This window comes from Apostichopus japonicus, chromosome 5 (genome assembly GCF_037975245.1).
Source record: "Apostichopus japonicus isolate 1M-3 chromosome 5, ASM3797524v1, whole genome shotgun sequence".
Lineage (NCBI taxonomy): Eukaryota > Metazoa > Echinodermata > Holothuroidea > Aspidochirotida > Stichopodidae > Apostichopus > Apostichopus japonicus.
In genome coordinates, this window is record NC_092565.1 from 5,932,999 (window position 1) to 5,946,387 (window position 13,389).

The 13,389-nt window shown below is 36.3% G+C and overlaps 2 protein-coding genes across 2 annotated transcripts; both read left to right on the forward strand.

The window, feature by feature from the left end:
* The first annotated feature begins 44 nt into the window (after positions 1–44).
* LOC139968188 (cytochrome P450 2B19-like) lies at positions 45–3,705 on the forward strand. The gene is made up of 3 exons (XM_071972582.1): positions 45–509; positions 736–1,698; positions 3,463–3,705. Exons 1-3 carry the CDS (start codon positions 137–139, stop codon positions 3,654–3,656), a joined length of 1,530 nt encoding a protein of 509 aa, XP_071828683.1. The 5' UTR covers positions 45–136; the 3' UTR covers positions 3,657–3,705.
* Positions 3,706–8,679: 4,974 nt separating this feature from the next.
* LOC139967409 (cytochrome P450 2B19-like) lies at positions 8,680–12,425 on the forward strand. The gene is made up of 3 exons (XM_071971156.1): positions 8,680–9,178; positions 9,409–10,374; positions 12,143–12,425. The coding sequence occupies exons 1-3, from the start codon at positions 8,806–8,808 to the stop codon at positions 12,334–12,336; spliced, it is 1,533 nt and encodes a 510-aa protein (XP_071827257.1). The 5' UTR covers positions 8,680–8,805; the 3' UTR covers positions 12,337–12,425.
* The last annotated feature ends 964 nt before the right edge of the window (positions 12,426–13,389 follow it).

A 13,389-nucleotide genomic window follows, 5' to 3' on the forward strand; every position in this document is an offset into this window, starting at 1 on the left:
CAACAGCTATTACAGTAGTTTGCAGTTTGCATTTCTAATGTGATATATGTACGACCGTAAAGGACTGTAGCATTTAAGTTCTTCTTATATATACCTATACTGACTATACAGAAAGGCCTGCTGTATCGCGGAAAAGATGAATTTCTTTGACACGTTTATTACCCAGTGTGTATTTACTGGGGTACTCTGTGTACTATGTTCTGTACTTCTCATAATATTACTCAAATGGACTCGAGTCAAGAAGCTGAAGTTACCGCCAGGACCAAAAGGTTGGCCTTTCATAGGTAATCTGCCGGTTCTATTTCAAGATCCTGGCACAACAAATGACGAATATTATTACACTCGATGTGCCAGACAGTACGGCGATATTTATAAATTAAAGCTTGGTTCAAAGATGATGTACGTCCTATGTAAGTTTGACTATGTACGTGAGGCATTCAATCACAGTTACATCCAAGGAAGACCACCTGGCGTCGCCTACCAAATAGCATTTGGTCCTGAAGCTAAAGGTAAGAAACATCAGTTATGATAAATATGTAATTAAGTGGAGTTTTCGTTAGAATGATACAAAAAAAGAATTGTGACCATCCGATGTATATTACTATAAAATAATCGATTGATTCTGATAAACACAATTTAACCTTTTAATTCGTAACTGTGAACTCCTGTACAATCATGGATATACGTCCTAAAATGACCTACAACGAAAATAATATATATTTTCCTTTTCCATAGGGATAATTTTTGCAAGTGGTTCGGAATGGAAAGTGATGAAACAGTTTGCAGTCGGTGTGTTTCGTGAGCTGGGTGTTGGTAAAGGAGTATTCGAAACAAGAATCCGAGCTGAAACGGAACGGCTGATGTTGAAGCTCGACAGCATAGGTGGAAGTAGTATCTGTCCCAATCTAATGGAGTTATTCTATATCGCTGTTTGTAACATAACTTGTGGTATCACATTTGGGACACAGTTTGACTATGAGGACAGTCGTTTCAAGGCGATTGTCAATGTCATGCAAACTTATTCACACTCGATTGGACCCAGTGCGATTTTCTTGACAAGTCGACTATTGTGTGGTCTCCCTTTTGGACCCGGAAAAGCTACCAGAGGTTGTCTGTCCAAATTTAAGGAATTTCTTGAGCTTGAAATAGAGAAACATGATAGTAAAAGCGCTTGTTCTGCCGAAAAGTCATCGTCGACTACCTTCGTTGGAGCATTTCTGGGAGAATTGAACAAAGGTGCAGACGAGAACTTCAACAAGGTGAACCTAATAACTTGTTGTTTGGAACTGTTTTTCGCCGGAACTGAAACGACCAGTATTACCTTGTACTTCACCATTTTGTGTCTCGTTGCTAACCCAAAAGTTCGAGATGAGGCTCAGAGGGAAGTCGATGCTTTCATTATAGACAATGGAATGATGCCGTGCTATGGAGATCGCTCGAAGCTGCCATATGTACAAAGTATCATACTCGAGGCCCATAGGATGCTGATTCTTGCTCCTCTTGGGTTAGCTCATGAAGCAGAACGGGATCTTCAGTTGTTTGGATATGACGTACCAAAGGGAACATTACTTGTCCCAAATGTCGGCAGCTTGTTCATGAATCCGGAAATGTTTCCGGACCCAAAAACTTTCAAACCTGAACGGTATATTAAAGATGGTCACTTTGAAGCCGTTCCTGACGTGATTCCATTTTCAACAGGTGAGTTTCTATATGCGAGTTTCAAATGAAATACACAAACCCCGTCGTAAAAATTGACAAGCCTTGGCTTGTCCGCTCAGGTGAAGGAATCCATGCAGATATGCTTTAATGACTATAGGAACATATTGCGAAACATTGAAAGAAGCAGAATGTTCACATATAAGATCAATTGATATTGATTATATACCCGGGATTGCTCAAATATTTATTAGTTCAACTGTTTTATTTAATATAATCCCAGTGCTAACCGGTGTCAATTATAGAAACTGGTCTGATTCCATTCACATATTTGTATAACGTACTCCTCATTCGTAAATCGCCAGCTACTTTATAGTCTTCTAGTAACATCTAACTGGTACTTGTTTCAAGCTAGCGTAAAATACTTATGTCACGTTGTGCGATGTTTCCCGAATTAAGGTATCTTGGAGGGGCCATGGTCGTGGATTTGCAGGTTAAAACTCCGAACAAAAACGACGGTGAACATTATGGCAAAATAATAGTCTGAACTTGTATTCTAGCCATATGCGTAGGAGGCGGGGGCGCTGGGGGGAGGGGCTTCATCCCTCCCAACCAAAAAAGTTTGTGAAAATTCGGGCAATATGCTGAGAATTTTTTGGGCACCTACTGAAAGAAAAGTCATTTGCAATGTGTTTTTCAATCGTGTAACTGATATTATTATTATCATCATTATTGTAACGACTTCCCCAATAATTTTAACCAATATGGAAGGGTAATAACACGGAAAATGATTGTATGTTATTGGCGCGCGAAAAATGTTGGTTATATTTTTCGGGCAAGTCGTTACAGCCCCCCCCCCCAAAAAAAAAATCAAAGTAGGCTCCTACGCCTTTGATTCTAGCACATGCGAGGGGCATCTGACAGTTCCGGCTCCCTCGTTAATCAAGGTGATGAGTACCACTTCCATTCGTACACTCCAAAGTCAAAGCGATCAACCAAATTGGATTTGGTAAGATAGCTAAGAAAATGTTCCCCTAGCTGTTGCTTTGCGACGCCTTTCCCGAGGTTTTCGCTTTTCCTGAGCATTCCTGAGCTTTTCCTGAGGTAGACAAACAATTCCATTGGATTATAAAATATATAGGCTCTGTCTGGAGTAGGCTATGCCATTGTGGACTAGAGAACCAGCCTCTTATAAGAGGGCACTGAAATTCCACTAGCACCGTCTACTTACAGCGTTCCATGCGAAATTTGAACAAATAGGCAACATGTAAAGACACAAATATCACAGAACCGTTAACAAATACCAAAAACAAGTCGACAGCATTTGATTAACTTTTTCATTCCTTTAAGATAAAGTGCTTATAAAAAGAGTGGCTCATAAATCAAACGGTAGAGAATTCTAAGAAGCTCTTAAGTTAGGATACAGATAGTAAGTCAACCTCTAACTCGGAGCAACGCAAAAATACATGTCTGAAGTAAATGTGTTAGTGACTCAACTAACACGTCAAGTTTCATCATTTTGGCGTTACGCTTTTTTCTATATACGAAGTGAAAATAACATTTTCATGTAGAGTTATTCAACTTTTATAAGTTGAGGAAATAAACACTACTATAAAACAGGAATGTAAGGCCGCGATATCACTGAGTGATTTATTTGTCAAGCAGTCAATGTTTCTACCTAACTCTTTGTAAACTAAATACTGCAGCTGGTGATTCATCGATCACTGCAAGGTGGTTTTATTAATTCGACTTGACTATATTTTCAACTGTTTCAATTACATTGGAACTTATTATCTTTTATTTTAGGAAGAAGGGCATGCCTTGGTGAACAACTTGCAAGAATGGAAATCTTCCTTTTTCTTACCAACCTGCTACATAGATACAATATCGACAAACCGGAAGGGACGGAGATGCCTAACATTCTGGAGGGACGTTGTGGCGGAACCAGAGTCCCATTTCCTCACGCTGTTGTAATTTCGAAGAGAAACATTGCGACATGAAGTAACAGTTAACATTCGGAACCTTAATAAATGATACACATTCAAAACAGTATAATTTGAATATTAAAGAATGACCTCATAATTTTATATATATATATATATATATATATATATATATATATATATGTATATATATATATACATATATACATATATATATATATATATATATATATATATATATATATATGTATATATATATACATATATATATATATATATATATATATATATATATATATATATATATATATATATATATATAAATATTTCCATTGCAACATTATGTGTGCAATATTTTGTCCCACCACGAATGCAAGAATTACTGTAGGCTAGTATAGACGTACTAGTACTACTAGGGCAAGTACAGGGTAGTCCTTAAAATACTTATTCAAATCACCTGTCAACAGCACCAGTGATAGATGTTTTACGTCATACATGAATGTTAAGGTCCAGAAAAAATCATGCAATTAGAGTGGTGGTGTAACATGGTAAAAAAAAGTTTTGTATGGAACAAGTTTGAATGAGACATTTGTAAACACTATAGCCTATAGTTACTATTTACTGATTGGATAATTATCAAAATTATATTCCTTTAGGGTACTAATGCTTATCTATGGTAATTACACACATTGATTAATAATAACCATAGTAACATTCATAATGAACACTTGTTTAATTAGGTCATAAATACCAAATTTGCTAATATCTAACATTTAGCTAATTGTACATACCTAAATACAGTAAATTTATTCAGAATGTGAAGAAACTGCTGAATATTTCCTTTGGCTAATTTCCAAATCAGAAAACATTCATGATAATAATGGACATAAAACATTCATATTAGAATGTACATTAATACAGCATAATTGCACTGGAAGCTATCGATGAAGCCTTAAAAGTCCGTGCATGTAACGTGTATTTAATAGGCCTATTTGCTGCACTTTACATGTATACAAGATACTGTGTATGGTAAGCTACAAATTAATAAATCAGTACAAAACAATGTGGTTGGGAAATTGTGAAACTATTAATGCCTTGGTAACATTAGGTAGACCCAACACAGAGCAGCCTTTTTTGTGGACCATTCATATAAGTTTGGTTATGTCAGTGGTGAAAGCTTCCACATTCCAACCAGGAGGTCCAGTGTTAAATCTTAGCAGAGTCATACAAAAATGTGGGGCCCGCTGCCTCTCACCAGGAAGTTGTTCCATAACAACTCCCTGCTCTCACTTAGTGCTCAGCGTTTATAGAGAGAGTGAGAGACATGGTGTCGGTAACAAGGGAGACAATTGATAGGCTACTGCAAGCTGATTGTGCATGTGTGCGACAATCTAGGCATATATTTAATTGAATTAAATTGTAAGTTTACAGGTAGGTGGCTCAACAACTAATTGCAGAGAATTACAAAAACACATATACTTGACATCAATGTATTGGATTCACATGTATTTTTTTGTTGTGTAAATTCTTGACTAAATAAATTTGAAATTTGTAACTTTTTTATTTTACTCTTAAATTGTTTGTGGCTGATGATGGTGGGGTAATCCAGAGGAGGGGTCATAGGAGGGGGCTGATGGGGGCATACATTATAATGTGTTGCTGAGCAGAATAGATGTTGTTGAGCCACATTGGGCACATTTCTAACTGTGTGCTACCCACAATTAAAAATATTGTCCCTATAATCAACACACACACAACATTACAGTATGATGTCCCATGCCTCATACAATTAATGTCTCATTCGTAACAAAAAATTGACTGATTATATAACTTAAATTAAATAGTTTAAATAAGTTTATTTATTACATTTATGATTGGTGATATATATATATATATGATTGGTTTTGAAAATTTCATTTAAAAGAGTCAATTAACTCATGGCTGTAAAGTAAACATGTATATATTAGCATTATCATATCCCCCACATAAAATTGTAACTTTCTAATTCTAAGTATTAATTAATTTAATTACAAAATGTCCCGTATGGAGCACGACTTAACGATTTTTGTTAATATGGCATTATACAAAAAATTTGACAATGTTCACTATTACATCATTTTTTTAATGAAAATTTCACAACTAGGGGCACCTTAACTTGGGTCTGCCCACTACTGGCCTAGCTAATGTTCTAAATGGTTACAGTACATTGCAAAAACCTTCACAGTATATAGGTAAGCCTAGGTGAAGGTTTGTGTAAATGTACACCATAAGCAGGGCCCTGCTCAAGGACTAGCTGGTAAGTAGTATAGTATATAGTGAAGGGACCATATTTGGAACAGGTGTCAGAGTTTGATCCCCTAACATTTTCACTATGGTGCAGTGATGTAAATATTTAACTGAATCTGCCATTGCCATGAAAAGTATACTGTAATTCAAAACAATCATCAACTTGCCAATATTGACTCCTGAACTTTGAAATGATTCTCCTAAAATCAATTTAACTTCCTAACTTTTCAAGACTGAAGCTGGTTACTCTGCAAAGAATAAAATATGACCTGATGCCAGCTAGTTGAATGATGTTTATCACAAGTTGTATGAGGGAGGGGGGGGGGGTTGCATCATATCATATGTACATAATAGATCATATATCAGCATACTGAAGTGTACAAGGAATGGGCTTAAAAGATGTATTCCCACTTGTAATAAAAAATGTTGAAATGTGGCGTTTGGTGGATCCAATAGCTCAAGTCCTAGAAATTACCATAGTAAACAATTAAGTATACACATCAAACCAAAAATAGAGCATCAATATGTCTTTGAATACATCAGAACCATCACTCTAGGATAATTGTGTGAACATTCTTGAAGATAAGAATCAAAAAGCTGAAAGCTGAAAATGGTTTGTGACGGATATTGGATATTTCAGTCAGGGTCTGGGGTCTGCTTATAGTACTGTATGTGACAGCCCAGGTACATTTATGGGCAGACATAGGCGTTGAAAGCTATTCTGAAATGGGGGCAGAACTTTGCTCCTGAAAATATGATGGCTGACATAGGAGAGGTGTCTTAATTAGGGGAGTGATTTGGTAATATTTTAAAATAAATAAATAAATAAGGCCCTAAAAAATAGATGCAATCTGGTGAGCAGTCTGTTATGTTACAGAGAACATATTGACCATATTTATTTTATTTTACCTCAGAACCTATGGGTTGTTGGGGGCTTGGGGAGGGGGAGGGGAGGGAGGATTGAAGTCTCCCCTGTTATTCGGTTCCTATGCCTTTGATCATTGGTCTGTATTTCTACCAAACAAATCATCCCAGTTGAGGGGTATGCATACTCCCATCATACCCCCCCCTATTTTCATATATATATATATATATATATATATATATATATATATATATATATATATATAATAACTCTTGGCTAGTCTAATGGCACTGGCACGTGCAACAGAACACCAAAGGTAAACTTTTAGATGTGGAAGTCTACAACTTTTCATTTGAATTGTATTCACTGTATGTATAACTGAAGCCTAGACTAAGCCTAAACCAGTTGTAGCAGATAATGTTTTATGAGGTCTACATACTAAGTGGAGTGGCTGCTACATGTTAATACCTTGCACAGAGAATGTTTTGAGTCTTATAATCCACTAGGGTACAGTATGCCATTTCCTGCTCCTGCATTATGAGCATCAAGGTTTTTTAGCCTACTCACTGTAATTGATTGTCTGCTGTTTTGAAAATTTCAGACAAAGTTGAAGTCCACAGCAATCACAGAGAAATACCAGTGCTACCCATCAGCTATGGAGAATAAGATAATTTGTCATTGTTTTTCTTTGCCAATCGACAAATTTGAATGTTTTATCATACAATCTGCCCCCCCCCCTCCCCAACTCTCTTCCCCTATGATTGTCTTTAAGAACAATGTAAAAACCTAATTGCACAATCTTAATAGGGTTGAAGGCTCTTCCTTTAATATATCAGGTGTAATTATGTTCATAATGTTTCCCATTTAAAAGAATATCGCCAAAATATTTATTCAGTCTTGTGATATTAATAAGGCGGAATGAAGCTTCAAAATCCATGGAAATCCACTTGTGACTTTTTTTTCCCATTCTTTCCCATTTAAAAGAAAATATACCCTTATGATTTTTATTCAAATTTTGGCCAAAATCGCGACCTTTTTACTTAATTTCCTTTTTTAAATGTTTATTTATTTTCTTATCAAACCCATAACAGTACTGATTTACAAAAGTCGAGTACTATTGTCTTCGGATTCGCCTCTAGTCAGCGAGGTTTGAATAAATGTCCGTTTTCAGTTTCAACAGTCTAGCGCTCTATTTTAACTTAAATCGGCAGAGCGCCCTTGAATTACATTCAACGTCACTTTTTCCTTAAAATATTTGTAACCCGTTGTATACATGAAAAATGTTATGTTCTTCAATGGAGTTTTGTGTTGCATCTGAGGAACTAGGTGGCCAATAGTAATGGTCTGTGTACTAGAGTTGGAAGTTGTGTCACTGTTATTGATGACCCCACATGTGTTTAAAGGTTCATTGAGTGTTTCAAAGAAATTTTATTAGATCAACATTTCTTCAACTCACCGCAATAGCACGAATGACACGCAACAAGGTCAAATTGTTGGACAATGTTCGTCTGTTACTTTCAATTGCTCTAAATGTTACGTGACAAGTGAAGAGTACGTGATGATGTATGTATTTCATACGGGGTTGTAATATCCGATCATCATCGACAAGCATGTGTGAAAATCAATTCAAGTAGCTGCTTTGTTACTCAAATATTTACAAAAGCACCGATTAGCAGTCAGTAATTGACTTAATTCTGTCACATGACCGGCTGAGGTAACCTCTAAAGTGGATTTGAAACGGCGACTACTTCCACAATAACCAAGACTTCGAAACCATTACCCCCGAGGTCATTTATTACCCAATGTTTAACGTAGAAAGTTTAGTGTGTTTCGGTATAAGTATAACGTTTGATAATTACATATTGTGTATTGTGCTAAATCTGACCTTGTACCTCCTTTTATGTTTGGGTGTCAGAGCGATCGCAACAGCTATTAGTTTTGCAGTTTGCATTACTACTGTGATATATGTACGACCGTAAAGGACTGTAGCATTTAAGTTCTTCTTATATATACCTATACTGACTATACAGAAAGGCCTGCTGTATCGCGGAAAAGATGAATTTCGTTGACACGTTTATTACCCAGAGTGTATTTACTGCGGTAATCTGTGTGCTATGTTCTGTACTTCTCATAATATTACTCAAATGGACTCGAGTCAAGAAGCTGAAGTTACCGCCAGGACCAAAAGGTTGGCCTTTCATAGGTAATCTGCCGGTTCTATTTCAAGATCCTGGCACAACCAATGACGAATATTATTACACTCGATGGGCCAGACAGTACGGCGATATTTACAAATTAAAGCTTGGTTCAAAGATGATGTACGTCCTATGTAAGTTTGACTATGTACGTGAGGCATTCAATCACAGTTACATCCAAAGAAGACCACCTGGCGTCGCCTACCAAATAGCATTTGGTCCTGAAGCTAAAGGTAAGAAACATCCAATTATGATAAATATGTAAATAAGTGGAGTTTTCGTTAGAATGATACAAAAAAAAAAGAATTGTGACCATCCGATGTATATTACTATAAAATAATCGATTTATTCTGATAAACACAATTTAACCTTTTAATTCGTAACTGTGAACTCCTGTACAATCATGGATATAAGTCCTAAAATGACCTACAACGAAAATAATATATATTTTCCTTTTCCATAGGGATAGTTCTTGCAAGTGGTTCGGAATGGAAAGTGATGAAACAGTTTGCAGTCGGTGTGTTTCGTGAGCTGGGTGTTGGTAAAGGAGTATTCGAAACAAGAATCCGAGCTGAAACGGAACGGCTGATGTTGAAGCTCGACAGCATAGGTGGAAGTAGTAGTATCTGTCCCAATCTAATGGAGTTATTCTATATCGCTGTTTGTAACATAACTTGTGGTATCACATTTGGGATACAGTTTGACTATGACGACAGTCGTTTCAAGGCGATTGTCAATGTCATGCAAACTTTTTCACACTCGATTGGACCCAGTGCGATTGTCTTGACAAGTCGACTATTGTGTGGTCTCCCTTTTGGACCCGGAAAAGCTACCAGAGGTTGTCTGTCCAAATTTAAGGAATTTCTTGAGCTTGAAATAGAGAAACATGATAGTAAAAGCGCTTGTTCTGCCGAAAAGTCATCGTCGACTACCTTCGTTGGAGCATTTCTGGGAGAATTGAATAAAGGTGCAGACGAGAACTTCAACAAGGTGAACCTAATAACTTGTTGTTTGGAACTGTTTTTCGCAGGAACTGAAACGACCAGTATTACCTTGTACTTCACCATTTTGTGTCTCGTTGCTAACCCCAAAGTTCGAGATGAGGCTCAGAGGGAAGTCGATGCTTTCATTATAGACAATGGAATGATGCCGTGCTATGGAGATCGTTCGAAGCTGCCATATGTACAAAGTATCATACTCGAGGCCCATAGGATGCTGATTCTTACTCCCCTTGGGTTAGCTCATGAAGCAGAGCGGGATCTTCAGTTGTTTGGATACGACGTACCAAAGGGAACTTTACTTGTCCCAAATGTCGGCAGCTTGTTCATGAATCCGGAAATGTTTCCGGACCCAAAAACTTTCAAACCTGAACGGTATATTAAAGATGGTCACTTTGAAGCCGTTCCTGACGTGATTCCATTTTCAACAGGTGAGTTTCCACATGCGAGTTTCAAATGAAATACACAAACCCCCGTCGTAAAAATTGACAAGCCTTGGCTTGTCCGCTCAGGTGAAGGAATCCATGCAGATATGCTCTAATGACTATAGGAACATGTTGCGAAACATTGAAAGAAGCAGAATGTTCACATATAAGATCAATTGATATTGATTATATACCCGGGATTGCTCAAATATTTATAGTTCAACTGTTTTATTTCATATAATCCCAGTGATAACCGGTGTCAATTATAGAAACTGGTCTGATTCCATTCAAATATTTGTATAACGTACTCCTCATTCGTAAATCGCCAGCTATACTTAGTCTTCTAGTAACATCTAGCTGGTAATTGTTTCAAGCTATCGTAAAATACTTATGTAACGTTGTGCGATGTTTCCCGAATTAAGGTATCTTGGAGGGGCCATGGTCGTGGATTTGCAGGTTAAAACTCCGAACAAAAACGACGGTGAACATTATGGCAAAATAATAGTCTCAACTTGTATTCTAGCCATATGCGTAGGAGGCGGGGGGCGCTGAGGGGGGGGGGGCTTCATCCCTCCCAACCAAAAAAGTTTGTGAAAATTCGGGCAATATGCTGAGAATTTTTTGGGCACCTATTGAAAGAAAAGTCATTTGCAATGTGTTTTTCAATCGTTTAACTGATATTATTATTATCATCATTATTGTAACGACTTCCCCAATAATTTTAACCAATATGGAAGGGTAATAACACGGAAAATGATTGTATGTTATTGGCGCGCGAAAAATGTTGGTTATATTTTTCGGGCAAGTCGTTACAGCCCCCCCCCCCCCAAAAAAAAATCAAAGTAGGCTCCTACGCCTTTGATTCTAGCACATGCGAGGGGCATCTGACAGTACCGGCTCCCTCGTTAATCAAGGTGATGAGTACCACTTCCATTCGTACACTCCAAAGTCAAAGCGATCAACCAAATTGGATTTGGTAAGATAGCTAAGAAAATGTTCCCCTAGCTGTTGCTTTGCGACGCCTTTCCCGAGGTTTTCGCTTTTCCTGAGCTTTCCTGAGCTTTTCCTGAGGTAGACAAACAATTCCATTGGATTATAAAATATATAGGCTCTGTCTGGAGTAGGCTATGCCATTGTGGACTAGAGAACCAGCCTCTTATAAGAGGGCACTGAAATTCCACTAGCACCGTCTACTTACAGCGTTCCATGCGAAATTTGAACAAAAAGGCAACATGTGAAGACACAAATATCACAGAACCGTTAAAAAATACCAAAAACAAATCGACAGCATTTGATTAACTTTTTCATTCCTTTAAGATAAAGTGCTTATAAAAAGAGTGGCTCATAAATCAAACGGTAGAGAATTCTAAGAAGCTCTTAAGTTAGGATACAGATAGTAAGTCAACCTCTAACTCGGAGCAACGCAAAAATACATGTCTGAAGTAAATGTGTTAGTGACTCAACTAACACGTCAAGTTTCATCATTTTGGAGTTACGCTTGTTAATATATACGAAGTGAAAAATAACATTTTCATGTAGAGTTATTCAACTTTTATAAGTTGAGGAAATAAACACTACTATAAAACAGGAATGTAAGGCCGCGATATCACTGAGTGATTTATTTGTCAAGCAGTCAATGTTTCTACCTAACTCTTTGTAAACTAAATACTGCAGCTGGTGATTCATCGATCACTGCAAGGTGGTTTTATTAATTCGACTTGACTATATTTTCAACTGTTTCAATTACATTGGAACTTATTATCTTTTATTTTAGGAAGAAGGGCATGCCTTGGTGAACAACTTGCAAGAATGGAAATCTTCCTTTTTCTTACCAACCTGCTACATAGATACAATATCGACAAACCGGAAGGGACGGAGATGCCTAACATTCTGGAGGGACGTTGTGGCGGAACCAGAGTCCCATTTCCTCACACTGTTGTAATTTCGAAGAGAAACATTGCGACATGAAGTAACAGTTAACATTCGGAACCTTAATAAATGATACACATTCAAAACAGTATAATTTGAATATTAAAGAATGACCTCATAATTTTATATATATATATATATATATATATATATATATATATATATACATATATATATATATATATATATGTATATATATATGTATATATATATATATATATATACATATATACATATATACATATATATATATATATATATATATATATATATATATATATATATATATATATATATATATATATATAAATATTTCCATTGCAACATTACGTGTGCAATATTTTGTCCCACCACGGATGCAAGTATTACTGTAGGCTAGTATAGACGTACTAGTACTACTAGGGAAAGTACAGGGTAGTCCTTAAAATACTTATTCAAATCACCTGTCAACAGCACCAGTGATAGATGTTTTACGTCATACATGAATGTTAAGGTCCAGAAAAAATCATGCAATTAGAGTGGTGGTGTAACATGGTAAAAAAAAGTTTTGTATGGAACATGTTTGAATGAGACATTTGTAAACACTATAGCCTATAGTTACTATTTACTGATTGGATAATTATCAAAATTATATTCCTTTAGGGCACTTATGCTTATCTATGGTAAATACACACATTAATTAATAATAACCATAGTAACATTCATAATGAACACTTGTTTAATTAGGTCATAATTACCAAAGTTGCTAATATCTAAGATTTAGCTAATTGTACATACCTAAATACAGTAAATTTATTCAGAATGTGAAGAAACTGCTGAATATTTCCTTTGGCTAATTTCCAAATCAGAAAACATTCATGATAATAATGGACATAAAACATATTCATATTAGTATGTACATTAATACAACATAATTGCACTGGAAGCTATCGATGTAGCCTTAAAAGTCCGTGCATGTAACGTGTATTTAATAGGCCTATTTGCTGCACTTTACATGTATACAAGATACTGTGTATTGTAAGCTACAAATTAATAAATCAGTACAAAACAATGTGGTTGGGAAATTGGGAAACTATTAATGCCTTGGTAACA